Source organism: Metopolophium dirhodum, chromosome 7 (genome assembly GCF_019925205.1).
Source record: "Metopolophium dirhodum isolate CAU chromosome 7, ASM1992520v1, whole genome shotgun sequence".
NCBI lineage: Eukaryota > Metazoa > Arthropoda > Insecta > Hemiptera > Aphididae > Metopolophium > Metopolophium dirhodum.
The window spans coordinates 12,997,944-13,019,995 of record NC_083566.1 but is presented as its reverse complement, the minus strand read 5'-3'; the positions used below and the strand labels follow the sequence as shown (position 1 = coordinate 13,019,995).

The window sequence follows — 22,052 nt, the reverse complement described above, 5'->3', positions numbered from 1 at the left end:
AGTATATGCGCATATGAAAATAAATATAAAGTTAAGCAGGTGCACACTGACTAAAATTTAAAAAAAAAAAAGCTAATGTTTTCACTCAAATCCAATACTGTAAGGGCCAGTTGTACCGTCTACGGTTGCACTTAGATTACGCTTAATCAGCTGATAACAGATTTTATAACCGGCCAAATTCGGCCGATTAAACTTTGGTTAACTTTAATCGGAGATGGTATACAACTGGCCCTAAGAATACTAAGAACAATAAGAAACAAGTTAGGAAAGCTCACTCTGTGAGCGTGCTAAATTTCTAGTTTCTAAACGTACCTATATATTTTAATAAAACTACGGCAATACGCAATAAACTATAATTTCATATTATACAATTTAAAAAGAATATATTTATTAAATGTATTAACAATCGTAAATAATATGTAGGTACTGGTAACTATAACGGATGGATGGATGGACGGACGGACACAACGGGGACCTTATATCCTTATAAACTTATGTTTAGAAACCTATAACTTGCAGAAATACTCTCCACGGAATATAATACAGATAGCATTACACATATGTGTAATATAATATAGGTTTCTAGTTTTCTACCTATAATATTAGAGTGTATAACAGTAATATGTGCAAGTGTAAGTGTAATATACTAATATGTATATACCCTGTGGCTTAGTCTGGGGGATTGTGGGTGTTCAACCCCCCCCCCCCTTGACATTTCCCCCTAATGACTGTATTATTTATATACGAAAACTGTAAAATACTTGGTTTGATTTATACTTGACCCCCACCCCTATTTCATAACCCTGGCTACGCCACTGAATAAACCTAGCTACTATACCTACATACTTCATACCCCAAAAACCATAGGTATATGTACTGCGTATTTGTGGTATGAAAGTCTACAATATAGTCTATTCAATAAACATTTACTGCCAAATTTACTTAGGTGTATATAAAACCATAGATGACGAAATTAAAAGTTTTTTAAATAGAATTTATTCAAGCCCCGCAATTAAGGGACAAATTCAAACAATATATTGTAAAATTAAATTTTTTTCTTAAGTTCCACGTGGAACTGGAAAAACGTTTCTTCTATACAGCCTCTATACAACCGTTATGTATATTTAAATATCGCTTATATATTATTTATTTGTATGACAATAACAGAAAGCAAGTAATAATGTTTATGATAATTATAACAATTAATAAAGTAGAACATTAGGTAATAAGGCTATATCAGCAAGACAATATAAGCATAACAATGACGATAAGAACAATGAATATAAATATATTATGTAATTTTACTAGAATTATTCTAGTAAATATCGCTTATAGAACCATCAAACAAATTAACACAAATATAATAGCTAGGTACCTATTACCTATATACATTCCAACTTAATATGCAAAACCGTAAAAATTGCATTTAGCCAGTACCTATCTGTATAGTATACCTATAGTTAACTCTCAACAGTCCACATTATTTTGTAAGAACTGTCATATATTGTCATAATATTATTATGGGGGCTTGGTGTGGCACGGTGGTTGGTTGCAGTCACTAACGTGTTCTGAGGTAAAGCATCGGTAGGCGTCCTTAGCTCCAGGATGGGTGACCAGTCATTGCAGACCACCCGGATTTTTTTGTAATATAATCATCCAATATACACGTGTTCTAAACCAATCGTACCCCCACAGTAAAAAACCAGCTAATAACCATGCACTTATAAAGCGTTAAATAAGTTTTTAAAAAAATAAATATATTACTATGATACCTACCTATGTTGTTGTTTAAGCAGATTGGAAATATTATGTAGATTGTATGTACCCGGGTACAATATACACATGGGCGCCCGCAAGAGGGTGCCAAGGGGGCCATTGCCCCCTCTGGGAATTTTTAACTGCATGTACTTTAATATCAATATCGCTATAACTAATATTAGATTATAAATAATTTTTATCTTGTCCCGGGTGGGATTTTATCCTGCGGGCGCACTTGAATATTATACAATATACACTATATCATGTAGTGTGCTACGCTATTTATATGTTATGTTTTTGTAGTTGATGTCCAATTATAATTTATAAGTATCGTGGATCGATATTATATGATACAATTGTACGTCGTTTGAGGTCAACGGTAACGCGCACCGAATGAGAGAAAGAGTAAGAGGGAACCGGAAGGATATAGCTTGGTAGCATTAGGGCGCGGGAAACACGATAAGTCCGTGCGGACAACGATGAGTGCGCATGTCCACCACATCCTACCTGCTGTGTGTGTGTGTGTGTGTGTGTGTGTGTGTGTGTGTACTGTGTTGTACATATTATACCTATACATATTACCTATACATAATATTATACATATATTTATACAAGAATATTATTCTCGCGTGTGCGTTCGCACCTCGTCCCGTCACTTATATATACGTGTTCTGCACATCGCCGTCAGTTGATTATATTAGAAATCTCGGGTTTTGATTGGACGGTCGGTTAAATTTAATTTCCAACGCCAAATTAGCCCCGAACCGCACCGTTACCGCTTGTTACCGCTATATGTACGCGCGCACGTGTAACATCATCGCGTTGCCCTGCATCGGCGTCGTCGTCATTCCTTTTAAGTTTTAACACCCGTTCAGTCCTCGGTTCAACCACAAATAATATCGACGTCCTATACTGACGCACGCACACACTATAGGTAGACGCTGATATTTATAATGACACACCGCATCCGATTTGTAGTTTCGATATTTTCTCCGACTGTTATACAATCTCGACATAATAATATTATAACTCACAAGTGTTTTATACCTATATATATTACAGCTGGTGGTCACGGAGTTTCGACAATATTATGCGTCAAAACTTTGTCACTAGAACACTGTATACGGCAATAATGTTCATACGGAAAATAATAATAATATTATAATATTAAATATATAATTATTTTAGACATAAATCATATTTGGATGATATTAATAAATAATAATATTATATAATATTATACTCGCGCATCATGTAAAATATATCGACGTGTTTTCTTTTTTTTTGTTGATGTCATTCGCACACCACAGGCCATAAGGACTTCGATAGTCTCAAACATCGATCGCTACACCAGTTGCAGACCGGTGGTAGCGGAGGAGGTATACACGACGTCGGGGGTAGTCACGGACTCGGCGGCACAGGTAACGGTCACCTGCAGCAAGGCAACGGCCCGTCACCTTCGCATCAGCTGTCCACCGGCGCCGGAGGTGGCGGCGGTGGACCGTTCCGGTTGTCGTGCGGCGGTTTTGACCTGTCAACTGCGGCCGGTCACGGACTGGCAGCTGCTGCCGCTGTGGCCGCCGCTGGTGGTGGTGGTGGTGGTGGTGGTGGTGGCGTCGGGCTCAACGGTGACGACGCCGGAAAGCCAAACAAGCAGAAGAGACATCGGACCCGGTTCACGCCGGCGCAACTCAACGAGCTGGAGCGGTGTTTCAGCAAGACCCACTATCCGGACATTTTCATGCGAGAGGAGATCGCCATGCGGATTGGTCTCACCGAGTCCCGAGTACAGGTATAATATATATTATTTTCACTTTTTACTGACTAAACAAATTGTATAACATATGATGTGATCAGAAAACCCAAAACTTGTCGAATAAGCTGTGTTATTGGGCAGGAGTGCATGACCCGTTTGGACTAGAACCTATAAGTTGGCTATTGGCTATTGGCAATTGGCACTCTAGTTTTGACAAATTAAAGAAAATTACAAAAAATTCTAAGACAATTATTTGGGGACCCGTTTAGATCAAATAATATCACTACGCACATCAATAATATTACGCTTTTCCTTTATTAGTCATTTTATATAATCGAACTCGTGACTATATAAGTTATAATTCTTTAAATCATATAGGTGGGTATTGGTTAATATCACATTATATTGGACTTATTATATACTATTTAGAGTATTTTTAATTTGAATGCAGTGCGTGAGTTATGAATCACGTGAATCTATGTGTGTGTGGGAATTTTCGTGTATTTAGTTAATAATTATTAATAATATATTATATTTATGCATAATATTATAGATGATAATATCCGATATAATAGCATGTAGTATTTACAAACAATTTTCAATTATCCTTCTGATACTGTGGCGTTGTGGACGTTATTCGGGGCGTGTGCCTATACTTTGTTTATATGATCACACGTGTACAGCACTCAGCAATCGTCGCCAAACATCCTATGATGTTCGTCTGAATACCAATAACGTTCGGATCGGCAGTAAAATCACTTGCACATTACAGTTACATTACATCGAAATGCGAAACCCTTATAAACAAACAGACGATAATACACAATAATACTCGATATTTATAATATAATATATATATATATTATTATGTTATACTTACTAAAAATGTGCATAAATCATTTTACAAAGGTTTTCCACGGAATTTCCAAACAATTAAAAATATAAATACAATAAATTCTAATTTCTAAATAACGATCGTAGAGGCATATCAAACTATCTAATCTTACAAGGAACCTGTGAATAATATAATTGATTTTGACATTTTGTGCATCCGAATTTCGTCCCAGTTCAAAAATTAATATTGTGACTATGTATTTTCAATGTTTTTTTAATTTGTTTTTTAACCCTACCTATAAATCATTATCAGCGTACTGTAGGTAATATAATATAGCACCATAGTTGCAGCATGGTTGTAGCCGCAAGGCATTCAAACCTGGGAAACCTCGTGTATATGCGATCACATGAAAACGTATACATGTATGATGTATATTGTATTCATTACTGCATCATTACTTATTTATATTGTCCATACTGTCAGCTGTCTAGCACGTCATATGCAATTCGTGGGAATATGTTGAGATTTAAAATGTCATAGTATTTATCTTATACTATAAAATATAAACACCTACTTATCTCATATACAAATATGGGTACTATTATAGAGTTGCCAATTACCATACCAGATACGTCCCGGTTTTGTCAGGACTGTAGAGCTTTTGAATAAAGCATCCCAATGTCTCGATAAAGCGTTTCGTAACGGCCATTTGCCCGGAATCAAACTTTAATAATTTATGTTTACATTTTGTCTTTTACTAAACATTTCTATTAGAAGTACAATATAAGTATAATAAATAATACCAAATTGATAACTTGATTGATTGATTAAATCTATATTACAATTATTTTCCGAGCTTGGTGATGAATTTTTTTTTAAATAGGTACATTCTCCCGTTTTCTTACGGAAAATTTTGTTCTCGCTTGTCACTAATTGATAATTTTGTTTATTACTCATTCAGATTTATAATATTGAGCTAGTTTTCACATTATAAACATAATATGTCGTAGAGTGGTTACCATTGTGTGTGGACGTGTGGTATACTGGTATTTCAATTATGAAAACATAGGATGTTAATTATTAAAACTGGTGATTAACCGTGGAGGGGAAGTAATTTTTCACACAAAAATTACCTATACAAACTATATTTGTCCTAGTTTAAGTAAAAAAAAATTTGCCAACCTTGGCACTATATAAACCATGCAAAAGGCCGTACACACATACCAATCGAGGAAATAATATCGATGATAATACATTATATATAGGTATCTAACATTTACCACATATTGTTATATGTATACATAAGGAACATTATCATTACACCGGAAACGGACAAGACGAGCGTCGCGCGTGCGTAATAATATGTAATAACAATGGCAATAACAATAAACAACAATAATATTTATATTTCATACTATTTACGATTGTCTGGCGCGTGCCGTCCGATTGCTTTTGTCGATCGCAGAAGTGTCTGTTTTTGAACGGCAGCGGCTCAAATAAAACCTAACCTAAAAGTTGTGCACGTCGTCGTTTCAGTGACGGCCGGCGAGCGGTAGCGTTGTGTACGATATTAACTGTACGCCCGCCCGCCCTGGGCCCAACGCCGGCCGTGCGGGAGGCGTGTAGTGCGCCAAGTCCGTCCCCCGTCGTTGTCACCTTTTCGCCGCTGCCACGGCCTCCCATCGGCTCCCTCCGGTGGCGCAACGAAAGTAAAACAACACCCCACCTATCCCCTCTCCAGTGTCTCCACTCTTCACCCACATACCCACACACACACACACACACACACACCTCCTCTCGTCCGACTATACCGTACAACCCTCCCTCCACTCCCCTCCCCCCACCGAGAGCAGGACGGCGCCGAGTTTTGTTTTAACGGACCCTATTCTCCCCCATCCGTGCAGCGCCTATGCCTAATAAACAGTGATCAACCCAAATCCTCACGACTGTTTATCAAACGCGCAGATTGCTTTCCCCGCGCGCGTCGCAACCGCCACTGTTCCAACGGTTTGCTTCCCCACGCAAACGCCACATAAAATAATACCTATATTATTATGTAGCTATACACTTTTTTCACCTCACCTCCCCCACCCAACCACCGGCAAAGACGCCGCAAAACCTTCGAGCCCGCGCCGTTTTGCGTTTTTTTTGGGAAACTCGTGGAAAACGATTTTTAATCAAATAAACTCGCGTCGTATTCAAGTTTCAAAACTTTTTTCGTGCGCATAGTATATAATAAAATAAAAGCTATATATAAATATGTTCCTATGTATACATAAACGAGCATCGCTATAATATATATTGTATACGTGTATACCCACGACCCATACATTTTATTACAATATATGCGTAGCGATGAACGTATATATATAATATATCACATTAGGTGCCTATGTAGTGATGTTAGGTAGGTACTTTGTAAACCGGCCTTTGGTTTACGATTTTAATAAACAGTAAAATATATTTAATGTGCTGTAGTAGGCAGTTGTGGGGTGTAATATATAGCACAACATAATATATCCTGTGTACCGTGTGACTATGGGTATAATGCAGTATAATACATATAGGTAGGTACCTATAGTTGCTTTTTTCAGTAACTTGTATTATATTTGTTATTTATCTTTTAAGAACTATAAACTATACATGTAAATAATATATTCTATAATGGTAAGAGTTAATTCCACACTATAGAATAATAATTTGGTCTTAGGTATATTTATTTAATATATTGCCTATACTATATTATATTTTATATTGTAGGTACAACTAAAATGTCGTCCAGTGCACTGATAAAAAATATATATATATTAAACAAAAATATATAATAAAACAATTATTATCATATCATACTTACACCACCGAAGTACCTATCGAACAATTCGAACTAACTATATATAATACCTACTTAAATATATATTTTGTCGTATCATAATTTCTCACAATCATTTTTATATTTATGCTATTATTATTACTGATATTTAAAAAGATTCTTAAAAGTAACATTTTTATATCCATCGAGTATATTTACGTAGTATTATAGAAAAGTACTTATCCGATAAAAAAAATCCAAATTAAAAACAACATAAAAATGAACTTTGTGACCAATATATCTATACTCTTTCTTTGTTCCATAACTTGCTCTGTTATTTGTATTGCTAACACTTGGCATGCAGATTCCCAATGATTGGCTTCTTGCAGTAGCGTGCGTCAACACCTGGCACAAATACTGAAATACCCAAGTACGATCATTATAGTTTACGGTGTCTGTTTTTTACTTTTCTTATAACAATGTAGATATCCCAACTTTGATATGCTGACTTTTTTGGGAAATATTCTTGCATTTTTTCTTTTCTTCTGAGTTCTTTCTTTTCTATTACCCACTTGTTAGGTTGATAGGAATCTGTAGGCCAAATGTTTAACTCTACAAATAAAAAAGCATTGTTGCTTATAAAAATAGGAGTGAAGTGTCAAGTGAGCTATTAATACTAAATAGTAAATTATTTACTTATTTAATTTTTCTCCAATGTGTACGACAGGTCATTATTTTTTATAAAAAACAAAGTGATATCTTGACATGTTAGTGTTGAGGACCAAAATATGTAACCCACACAATGCTTACCTATACATAATATATAATTATACTCGAACTATAAAATGTATAAAACAGGTGAAATAATGTGATACGTCAACGAAAAACATTGTAGTTTTTAGACATATACACTAATGAGTACCTACATTAAGTATACACTGCAGCACTGTATCGTGCCGAAAAAAAAATTGAATTCGTTAATAATTGTTTTTTGTAAACTATACCTATTAAGTATTAATTATTATACTTATAATACTAATTATTGTTATGTAGTAGTGTACAAATAGATGCGCATTAAATAATAATATACCTACTTATAACTATTATATTTATTGTGTCATATATTCATAGATAATAGAAGAATGGATAGGCCATGTTAATGTATACAACGCAAGAGGTCGCGGTCTTTAATGTGAAAGAGAGAAAGGCGATCCCTCACTCCCACAAGTGGACTTTTATAATATGCTATACCTATATATTTTGTATAATGTATATAATATGTATTGTAACATCAAATATAATTCCCGTGTGATAAGGTTGCATGGCCTTCCGTTCTTCTATTATCTATGAATATAGTATAATATATTATATTATCCAATTGGAAATTGGTTATATATAACCTAACTTACAGGTATTTTGAGTTTGAGTATTTTTAATTGTAGATATATGTTCTGTGTATATAAAATCAACGTTTAACCGAATTCAATGATTTTCAATTCAATTTGTATTGAGATAAAAAAAAAAAATCAAAATAAGGACATATATTAGTCCATAGGCACAAATAGGGTGAGGGGTCTTAGCCCCCCCCCCCAGTTTTTTAATCATATTTTAGTTTAAAATATAAATAATCAGGGTCTATGCAGCTGATACAATTCTAAACATTTCCCTAGTTGAGCCTATGAATATTATTCATGTCTGTAACTTCTGAATGTAACTAAATGTAAATAGATGAAGCAATTAATAGGTACCTATATGATGAAAACTGGAAATAGCTATTATACTAATATCATAGAAACCTATATATATATGGCTATATAAGGTTATTGCTGTATATAGGCACATACCTATTTTATATTTAACGGTATGTTACAGAATATTCAGATTTTAGAGCATATATTATACCTACCCACCTGTGTTATAGGTACTAGTGTTCAACTGTAGAGTTTATTCGTAAATATAGTGTGATAGAACTGATAGAAGTATAGAATTTAATTACATCTCAATTTTCCTTTAATTATATTTATATTGGCAGTTTTGCACATAATATTTAATCAAACTTGTTTTTACAACACCTGCAATTTACCAAACCCCGTATAGTTAACAACTACGTTTCAATAAATATTAAATGTTGTTTAAATTTCAAAATTCTACACAACTAAGTATAATTGGTTCGTAAAATTTATATTTACATTTTTTGAAACTCTATAGGTATACTTATATTGATAGTTTACTATACGTTATTTAACGCAAAAGTAAATTATAGGTACATTGTACATATATTATATAATTAAGTATAAAATGCAGGTATCAAATTTATATCAATACTGCACAATTGTTCATGTGACAAAATATATAACTATATATCTGTGTGTGTATACAATATAAATATATACCTACTATAGATTTTAAGAGTGCATAATAATAATTAGATGATATAAATATAATATTTGTATTATTACCGTATATATAAATATTAGATCTTGTAGTCGAAGCAGAAATTGTGCAATTTCAAGACCAATAAAAAAAAAAATATTATATCGACGTATAATTTTAAACAATTTTAAATAACTATCTTTACTATAAATATGATATCTATTATCTATAGATTATATAGATGATGCTATAGACATCGTAAGTGCAACTATATTCAAATGAATACCAAGACTTCAACGTTCGTAAAATTTTTTCAAAAATCAGAATCATCTTTACGAAAGTCATAGTTATAACGTTTGAAAACTATATAATTATGGTAGCTTTTAACTGATAGGACCTACGTGGCTACGTGCCTATAATGTGTAAATACTATGAATAAGATTGAGGATCATGATGTGTAAAACAATCGTAAATTTAGATATGGTTTATTGTATTATAAAGGTACACGAATAAACAATATCTTAATACAAATATTATTTATTTTGGTAAATAATAGATAGTTAATAAATTATTATTTAATAAATAAATAATAACAGTTCGCAGTTTCTGTAACCATCATACACAAATTTAGATTCCGATAACAATCCATTTTTGGTATAATAAAAAGCTCAAAATGATTTGTTTGGCAGGGGGGTGTCCAACATTTTTTAAAGACTGGGCCACATCGTGTGAGTAGAAGTTGTTGTAGGCCACATACATTGTAATAATACTATATTTGAATTTAACGATTACATTATAATACAATAGTACATTGTGTTAATAATTTTACCATACTAAATAATGAGTAGAAATATTTTTACGAGCTATTACATTGTATTTATAATTACATGAAATATGTGCTATATACTATAGCACATCTGTACCTAGAGATTGGAAAATAACATAAATTTAAATAACAATTTAATTTCCAAAATGGCTCCCGTAAAATCAAAGCCATGACGTCCGTATTAAAAACAACCCATTTGTATTATAATCATAAATATTTTAGTGTATCCTCTAAGAACAGCTTTATCACAAATGCAATCATTTTCGCGTTTAAATTTAAAAATAATCATACACCAATATTGTTATTTATCTGCACTATCCTGAGCGTCAGCCATCGATATAATAAGAGAACCCAATATTGATTATTATTCAGAAATTCCCATATTATACAAATTACGAATATAATATAATGTTATTCACTAAAGTCTATTACTCATTAGATACCTACTTTCAGTTCATTCTTTCGTTGCTCATGCTAAAATCTTAAAACAATGGTTTTAAATGCAGTTGTCAAAATAATGTAATTTGCGAATGCTGTTCTTTATTCCCCGTCCGCCAAAGTCTTATGCCCCGTAGGGAAAACACATTATATTCATTTTTATTTTAATATAATGGAACTGTGTTAGTGACAACGCGAGTCACCCTATATGCTCAGTTCTATCATATGGCACTTTGTCCTCGCTTGACTTTGATTGATTTTACATTTATAAATGTATTAATAATTTAATGTTATAATAGTTTCGTACTCGGTATACATCACTGTGTATGTAGATATTATCTACTATCTGCATTCTGCAGCATGTCACTGACCAATTATTTCATAATCGATGAAAGACTTCAATGTAGTCATGTAGACTATTCAATAAATATATTGTGTTTACGATTAATTTATTAGTCATTAATCATTATTCATTGTCAATGCACAAGAAGTATATATTTTATTGGTGGATTGGAATAATATTAAAATTACACCATGATTATCGAAAAACTCTGAAGTTAATTAAAAGAACTTCTGAGTGAACTAATATACTCTTAAAGTCTTAACATAACATGATTACTATGATTACATGAACTATAACTCATTTAGTCATTTTAAACAATGATTAATTTATTAAAAAGTTAAAAGGATAAGATCAAACACTGTCAACACAGTCCTAGGAGAATATATTTATCTAATTATTTTTCCAGAAACTGTTTAGGCTACTACCTAACTATAAACTTGATGGTAAAAAAAATTGATACAAAACTGTAACTATATCAACCAACATTTTGAAAGTTTAGATTTAGTTAGTTACAATATCATATAATATTTAATATCAAGACGTAATATCGTATAATATTCAATTTTGTAATGGTATGATGATATTTTTTAGAACATTGAATTTATTCATCCAATTTAAAGATAATATTAGTATAATATATAGTACTGGTGATTTTTTTCTATCCTGAACCAGGCAATACTTCGGTAAATACTTATAACTATATAGGTAAGACTATTATGGAATACTGAAAAAATGTTAGCGTTTAAGAACGTGTAATATTTTTCATTTTCTATGGTTTGTTATCAGTATATAGAGGTATTGGTACCTAAAATTTACAAAATAATTGCAATTTAATTCCTTCTATTTTCTGTGTAATTGCCTACACTGTTCGATTCACTATATATAAATGAATCACCGCGCGCGTTCCTATGTATAATATCGAAATGAACTGCGACGGACTTGTCAAGATTTGCAAGAGCGACCATATCGAATATAATATAATATATAACCCACAACTCCCAAGAGAGTGGATGAGACAGGGAGAATGAGCGAGATAGAGGTGTAGAGATATAGATATATTCAGAGACTTTACAGAGATAACAAATCGAGATGGAATCGATCGAAACTCTTCGATACTCAGCTCGTCAATTTATAATTGATATAACGCGTTGGACTAAAAAAAACTAGTTTATATAGATGCTGTATTATACACTACATAATACGACAGGTCCATGGAAAAAAAATAATGTGTATTATATATAGTGCGCGGGGGGAAAGTTTTTACTTTTTAAAAGCAAATACTTGTCGCGCGCTCCGTTCTAAAGAAAAACGAAAGAATTCGGCGGCCGCGATGACGTGACGTCACAAACACAACTCTCTCACTCACTCACTCACTCACACTCTCTCTCTCTCTCTCTCTCTCTCTCTCTCAACATATAAACACAGCTTACACACACACACACAAAGCATAGGAACGTCGACGAGGTGGCAAAGGCGGTGCGCGGCTGAGTTATAACGTCCCAGGAGAGGAGATCAACACTAGTTATCCATTGTGGTCGGTGGCTGCATGCCCTTTATATATATATATATACGCTCCTCTGTGCAGTCACCGACGCATCGCTACGAACGCACCACCCGCCGCCGTCACCACCACCACCACCACCACCACCACCACCACCATCCGCCGCCAGCGTTGATGGTAAATTATAAATACGCCATTAAACCCTGTCGCGCGTCTCGTCCTCGGGCGGTGTATCCCTCGCGCGCGCCATACCGGCACATGATATGTGTCCCTGCGCCGTCGTCGTTCGTTGCCGGCGCGCAAGTCCCGCGGGTGTGATGTGCGCCGGTACTACTATATAATACTGCTGCCGCCGCCACTATAATACTACTACTACTACTACTACTACTACTACAACTACTATCACTATATAAAATATTATATTATTATGTACTATAATAATATAGCCACTCGTATATAATACATACAGCGCGACGTACGCTGCACCGCCGCCGCCGCCGCCGCCGTAATATTTAAGCGCGCGCGCGACATATTGCGCTCGCCGCCACCCGAGCGACATGTGTGACAGTGGTTTTATTTATTCTAATATAATATGCATTAGCCGCATTATACTGTAACGGATCATTTTTGTCGTTCTCTTCCTGGCCGTCCACTACAATATATAAGTCACGCTTTCCATTATTTTCACCCCCGCGTTGTTGGACCAACGACGCACCCTCGTCGGCCGTCGCAATCCTATCGTCCCTATACGTATATTTGTTTTTTTTCTTCACGTAATACATCGATATTTTATTATGTACCTACAACAGTGTACTGCTTTGATTTCCTGTGAACCTATATACAACTATGCGATTACGGTTATAATTTATAGCCTATATGGGCATAATATAATATCATCATTCATAAAAATTATTATTTATACTCAAAACATAAATTATAGGTACCTATCGGCGTTGCTGCTGATTCGAGTAGCCTAATACATTTCACACCGGTCGTTTTTAACATACCTATTATCAATATAAATCGAAAAATTCGAATGTATTTATCTTGAAAAGAGTTAAAATATTTTTAAATATCTAGTCATCTAGAATCTAGATAATACTAATATAGTTATATAAATATTTGGTAAATATTTTAACATTTGAGTATCTATATTTGTAGATTATGTACGGTTAATAATTTATGAGTTAAAACAAAAATAACAAAACCCATTTTGTCAAATACTAGCGTATTTCATAAAATTTCGTATTTTTTTTCAATTTACCTGATTATTTTTATTTTTAATTTTAAATCTAACTCAAATTTGTTAATTTAATGCTTCACAGTAAGTTACAAGTGGATCACTGTAATAGAGGGTACTTATATTAAATTTGAATTCAATGATATAATATCATTATATCCAAAAAACGATTCCGAGCATAGACAGTTTGTCAATCTAGGATATTTTATATTATATTTATATTGTTATTACGTACTATTAATACAGTAGCCAGTAAGTTTAATTAATATTATAAAATTACAAAAAAATAATTAAAATTTATATACTGCCTATAAAAACTTTTTGAAATCTAAAATCTAAAAATACAATTTGGGATATCGAAATTTACGCCAATTGGTATTAATATTATATTGTCTGTATCATAGTGTCATATACTATCATGTGACATGTAATTCAGGGTTAGCGGCAGCGGTGTAATGCTAATAACTTATTAAGTTAACTAATTAAATCTAATTAAGTTTTATTAGAATCTATCTATAATCGAATGATCTGTTTTTTTATGTGAATCTTTGTCCAAATAGAGTGATGAGTATAGCATATAGTATACTACTATATAGTCGAACACCAAGACTATACTATTAAATAGTATAGTCTTCTAAATTTTAGAAAACTAATATTTAAATCCTTCTCCTTGGGTGTTGTACATTCAAAATGTTGAAGAGTTGTTTCGTGAACATTCCATATAACAGGTGGACAAATAAATTGTGAATTATGTCACAACATGGTTCATTTACCTGATCGTGAAATTCCAATTCGTCTATTAATTAGTATGTAATTATAGAAATTTAGACTTGATAAAATAAGTACTTCGCCAGTTCTGAAGCTTTTTTTTTGCAAGTTAATACGGTTCGTATAGATAATATTATCTATATATACCTGCTTTTCACTACAATTTTTATTTGATTTTTTTTCTTTATTAATAAAATACACAATCTGTACGCAATAAGGCACAATAAGAGTATGGGCTGTAATACAAAAGGAAGAAAATCTTGAATGAAGAAGCCACCCCCACTGACACTTACGTCTCTTAATAAAAGATTTTTTTCCTAAAGTCAATATAAGTGCCACGTACCAACTAATACTATATATGTCTATATAGGTACTAATAGCCAATAACTGTATAGTACCATTATATAGAAAGTCCATGGAAACATTATAGAACATCGAAGTTTAGCTGGTTTCGTCAACTCTATTTGACAATATTTCATAGCATATTATAGCATAGGTATGAGTATAGTATGACGCATCATTATTGGGTTCTTTCTTCATTGTTTACATTTATACTGTATTCATAAAAGGTGTGTTCGCTATTCACTATTAATCTGAAAACTTACGATGCTTCTTAACAACTTCACACTATCCACTTTTAGAGCATAAAGCGCCTTCATTTTCAACTTCAAGTTCATAATGGTGTCATTATTTTGTAAAGAGCGTTTCATTATAAAAAAAAAAAATTCAATTTAAATATACAAGACGAATTTATACGTAATAAAATTAAACTGAAACTAGTCAGCTGTTACAAAATAATACAGTAGGTAGTCAGTAACACACTGACTATGAGTTATTTGTCATTTTGACCATCACGCTTAGAGGTCCATATTTTACGTGTATTTTTAATGGGTGGGTCTATTTTCCTCCAAAAATGAGATACCTTTTTCCTACATCTAAAATGGGGAGGATTGGCGTAATCAAACTGAGTGAAGACGTAGATACTATTTACCATTCAAAAACCGATATTAAAATAATGAGTTGGTGCAAAACGTACTATTAGCATAATATACATTATGTCAAAACGCGCGAACTATTTACTCTTCGATGCATAACGAACTACTTACCTTTTTGGCGTATTTGCTATGGATTTTGTAATTAAAAGTAAAATAATGTGATCAAAATGTATTAATTACGTATACATTTTTCCAAAACGTACCATTTCCCATGTAAATGGTATAGATGCAAAACGTACTATTTAAAAAACTACAGTTTCTAGACTTATATTGTTATATTGTATTAAATTAGAAGGTCTTAATATAGATTTTTATATAATAAGGTCTTGGTTTTCATATTATCGAAATGACATCACAAAAAAAATCGTTTATATCTTTGATACTTTATTTATTATGAGCACCAAAAGTTTGCGATAAGCTCTAAACAATGAAATTTAATTGTAATTATAAATTTATGAATACTTCTTACAGCTATTATATAGTTAAAGTGTAAAAAAGTATAATACACTATTTTAAAAACAATTTTAAATAACATAAAGTCAGTCGTTTTTAATTATTTGTATCTATTACTAGTTCCACCAATCCTATTCCTATAATACAATTGTCAATTATGAATATTGTATTTGTATTTTTTATTTCTCTAACTCATTATACTCATAATATGTATTATCAGGTAGTTGATTTTGGACAGCACATTTTATTTTTTAACCTACTAATTTATACATATTATTATATGTATGGTGTACCTAATATTAAATGGTACCAAGTCTATATTGATTTAGGTACCTACTAGTTTTATAATAATAATAACTAATTATTTTTATGGTTTACTAACAAAGATATGAATCGTGAGCCACTATCAATAAGTTCTCTGAAACATAGAAGTTATAAATCACATGTTTCTAAAGATAAATCTTACACACAATGGCTGCAGGTATCAGACATCAATATTTAAATTTTTTATAGTTACTTACACTAGTTACACTATCTTTATAATTTAATTACCTATATAATAATAGTTAATTTAAGTTCATATTAACTTATTAGGTTTTAATTCTGTTATTATTTATTTGTATTAAATACCTACTTAATACAGATAAAACATAACTTTTATTTTTTCTAAGTAACTTAGTAGAGTCTACACAATTTTCGGAATAGTCATAAAGTTGAAAATTCAGAGCTTAAAACTTGTATGAAGATAAGGACCTTTGAGTTATTTTATCATAGTTATAAATGTATGATATATTTTCTATTTACCTAGTAGGCTACTGGTTTTATTTTTTTTTTAAGTGTTTGAACATAATTTATTGTTTTCAATGTCAACTTTATTTACTTATTAATATTTATAAGGGCCTGCTCTTTAATATTTTATTTACCGTGTTTTTTATTAAGTATTTATTAAAAGTTATAGTAAAAATGTTACATTAAATTATATTATATTATGTATTCCTTTAAGCTATGTAGGTAATATTAATAGAAACTACTACCATCGTTATGTGCTATATGTATTATATAATATATTATTGTAATTTAAAGAATTTAAATTGAATATAAGTATTATTAATTGAGTCAAAGTATGTACAATTATTTATTTTAAAATATATTCCTAATAATACTTAGTGTTAATGGAGATATAACGTTTTGAAAACATTATGGTCATGTAATGCATTGTATCATCAAACCATCAAAGCATTAAGTAAAATGTACCTACTATTAGTTGAAAATAGTACGTTTTGATCCAACTAAAAATAAGAAAAGCTATATTTAAGAACGAAAAATAAACTTTGGAATACTTTGGCCAACAAAACTTAATTAAACAGATTTTTATCTATTTTTAACCATTTACTTGACATTTATATGTCAATTATTTGATACACAGTAGATGACTTCTCCGGACAATCCTAGTCCGGTGTCGCTGGCTCCCGGATGGGTAACCATCTGGTTTCTCGGGGACAAATTCTGTCCTCACATAAAAACACGTGTACCAACCGTACCAATCGCAACCACCCCCACACACCCAATGAGCCAAATAATAAAATAATAATACGACTGCAGACTGATTAACAAATCACAATAAACATTTTAAATATCATATTAATTACCTACATATTTATATTGGAAAACGATATTTTTATTATTACTAAAATATTGTTATCAATATTTGGACCAATCACAGCATAGGACGTAAAAATGGGTAGATACAAAGAATCCTGAAATAGTCACTTCCAAAATAAAAATCTATTGGAGTGCCACTATAATGAAACATACAATTGATGTAACTATACTTACGTGACTGTTGATTGATAACTATGTAAGTATATAACAAACGTCAACCTATATTAAGATATTATTTTAATACCTATAACCTATTTTACGTTTTGTACGTGGTGCATTTATAAATATAATATAATAGATTATTATTATATTTAATCAGTTTAAATCTGTGTAAGGTTTCATTTACAATTGTTGTATGGACATATTATAGTGTATAAACAGTTGATGTGTTAAATTCAAAACAAGAACGTATTCATACAATAGTTATTCCAGTATAAAATCAAAATCAAATACTATAATTTCATTACAACAGACTTGTGCCACGCCCGGTGAATATGTATACTGTATGTCTGTATAGGTATCAGCTAGACAGCTAGTACACTTCCGTTTCCCTTAAATGGATATATGTATAAACTGTCAGTTAAAATAATTTATATGTATATAAATAGACTCATGAGTTCTGACTTTTGAATTGATAGTAGGGATCTACTTATATGTAAAATGCAAATGTCGCACACAACCCATAAATTATATATTAGCATGGGGAATCATCAAAATCAAAAGTATTACAATATTTACACAAAAAAGTAATTATTCAAATAACTAGATATATTATAATTTATCAATAAGATACTTTTTAAAATAACTGCATGATTTGAAGTACAAATTCAAAATCTATTGTAGCTGGGCGATCAATATAAGTTAAAACGTCGACTAAGTACAAAAAAATATAGAAACATTTTTATGGAAAAAAACTGAATTGAAACATAATATAGGTAATTATTACTTTTTATAATAATATATAATAATTATTTTATAACAATTTATTAACCAGATGATACAATTTTGAATCTCATATACTATCCACCTAATGTAGGAGCATATATTTACTAGACAAATTACATTAAAACTAAGTAGGTAGCAGGGCATTAATTTATTTTGTAATCACAGAGACCCGGGTTACATATAGGAATAATATTACTCATAGATATTTGTAATACCTGTAATAACAGTAATAATATACCTATACTTATATGTATATTTTTAACATGATATAATATTGCGCGTATAAAGTGTAGCCGGCATAGGTAGATAGGTACATCGTACACATAAAATGGGTAGTGGATTAATTATTCATATGACAAACCAACCAGTTGTCTATGCGGAACACGGACTGCTCGTAAGTCGTAACTATATACAGTATATAATATTATAAAGTTCATATATATTATAAAATAAAATATACATTGTACATGTAGATGTATTGTTAAGGTATAACTTTTCAATCGCACAAGAACGCGAAATGAGTTTTTTCGTCATGTGCCATACCGGAAGAGAGATCATTTATTAAACTCGGGCTTCCATTAGAGTCTATCTGTCACCCCCTCCACGGGATGTCGGGATGTCGGGGTAGTCTACACGCAGTTAATGCGCAAACCTTGTCCGGGAACCTCATGCTATATTGATTCGGCGGGGTCTACGGGGCGGATTTAGCGCACTCGCCAAGCTCACCGTGTTCTGGGACTTGCGCAAAACCCGGAAATATAAAAACAAATGGGAAACGCTTAAACTTGCAGCCCGCGCCAAACATTTTATTTATTTTTATTCGCCTTTTTTGATTCCTCTGTCTTTTTATTTTTCATGTTTTATTCTTTATTCCAAATCGGAAATCACAATACGTTTTTCCTTTTTTCAATTATCCTTATAAAAACCGCTGATATTGAAATGTATAGGATTATGGCACAGGTGCAACTTTTGATCACTCCTTTTAAATCCTGTTAAGACCCAGGCTTTAAGCTGAAGAAAGTTTAACAGGATACCAACTTTACGATTATATTTGTGTTCTGAATATTAATGAAATTATAAGTAAATGGTCTAAACACAGTTACATCTTGCATGTGAAAATAATAATATCAATTATATAGTTTTACAGGACCACGTTTTCAAACATTTGGTACCTATTAAAATTAATAGTTTAACAGTTTATATGTAGTAATACTCTTACCTGATTATATTATAATTTAGGTACCTACTTAATTTTTTTTTAATAATTATTTATTTAGTTTTACACTTTTAAACCGTAATCGTTTTGTTATTTCGCATGACATGCATATCTTACCTGAACGCGGTCATTGTTTTTATTATTTACAGACTACAATTCACAATAAATAATATATTTGTATGAAAAAAAAACCAAATTTTCCTTTATAGAATTTTAGTATTTGGATAAAAACAAAATCTGGACGAAAAATTCTTACGAGAAAGGAGCTTCTAGTGGAACTTTACTTCAAAGACTCGATCCTGGACTTTTTTTTAAAAAATTTTCTTTAATTATATAGTAAGAAGATTGCTTGGCCAAATTTTAGTAAACTGTAGTGTTTGAATGTTTAGATTGTAGCAATGTAGCGTAACGTGTGGTTGCTATAAGTTATAACGTACCAAGAAGTGTTAACTATTAATCGAAGATTTATAGATTGGATTATTGGAAAGATTGGAATAACTTTAACTTTTAAGTTAGATGTTTTGGTAAACCCCCAAAACACGAAAACGGTATTGAAGGATGAAACTTTACAAATTAAATTAAAAACAGTTGTTTTCTATTTTAACATTGTATTTTGTATGTACGATCTAAGTATATTGACGGTAAAATTAATCATAATGATCGTAATAAACAAAAATTAAAAACCATAAACATAAATAGGTAAAGTATTCTGCATTTAACATATTATATAGTTTTAAAGAACAACAAACAATTTTTAATTCCATTTCAATGAAATATAATAATTTATAATTATAAAAATATTTAACAAAGACTAGGTAATGATAAAATTGTTTAATAAAGGGGCCCGGTGCCAGTTTTTAAAATTTTCCGCAATTCTATAAAATTTGAAAATTCAATTTTATATTTTAGTTGCCACCTTAATTATAATACTTTTCCACTAATCTACTACCCGATACTTATTTAGGGGAATTGATTGCGTGTATTATATCGAAAAAAAAGACTTCACGGGAATAATTCTCATTACTTGTAGTATTGTCGGATTTTGATAACTATTTCTGTATCTGAAAGAAGAAGACTTCCTACAGGCCACATTAAACTCTGATTTTTATTTTATTTCAAATGATGGTATAATATAATTTATAAAAAACGCTTAAAATTGTATTATTTTTGAAGACATATTATAAAGTTTGAGATTAAAATATTTAAAAACAGAGTTCGATGCGGCCTCTATAAGTTAAAAATAATTATCAAATTTGGTTGGTTCTACAGAACAGTACCATTATTCCCTTGAGCGTATTTTTGTGTGCAAAAATACATTGGCACCGAGCGCCTTAATAGAATTTTCATTAATAAACTGAATAAATGAAATAGACTTCAAGTAATAGGTTCCAATTATATTTTCGTTTTGAAATTGTACCTATTTTTTATGTTATTTATAATATAATATAATATTATATGTAGTTATAAGTACTTATAACTTATATAATATGTATAAATAAACACTAAAAAAATGTCGTATCTATCTATTTTAAATGATTCTTTAACCTAATTTCTTGATTGTAAGAAATATATAAATACTAGATAATTTATTTTTAAATAATTACTGAAACCGATAAGACTATATCGGATGTATTTTTAATGATACTATATACTATATAGTGATAGTCTGTAGTGTATATTTAATTTTCAAATCCATAATTTATGAAAAAGGTTTTTACTATAGTTAAACTTTTTTTTAAAAAAAGGTTATTTTGTATATTCTGTTTCAAGTACATAATATTTATAAAATATGAAGTAGGTACCTATCAACATTTGTACAACAATAAGTCTTTTTTATTGAATCTTAACTTAAAAATACATAACGTTACACATGTCGTAAAATATATTTACCATTTGTTAGTCATTTTGAGAGCTACGATATTTTATACTGTAAAACATAAATTTATTTTATTTTATTTTATTTTATTTTACAATACGGTACAAACCCTAAAATAACGTGAATATAATAGTAATAGTTTTGCTTTATGGAAACGAGGTTCAATTTTAGAGTGAGAATGAAGGGTCAGTATTGGCAATGCGCATTAGACGGATGATTGGTGAGTTAAGATGGTAATTTGAGGAAGATAAAGGTAAA

General features: G+C 31.2%; 1 protein-coding gene across 1 annotated transcript in view; it reads left to right on the top strand.

The window, feature by feature from the left end:
- LOC132949017 (homeobox protein orthopedia) overlaps positions 1–22,052 on the top strand; it is a 47,696-nt gene that overhangs the window by 6,854 nt on the left and 18,790 nt on the right. Inside the window, exon 2 of the mRNA XM_061019763.1 lies at positions 3,069–3,550. Coding sequence (XP_060875746.1) covers positions 3,069–3,550 — 482 coding nt within the window. The remainder of the gene's footprint in view (positions 1–3,068; positions 3,551–22,052) is intronic.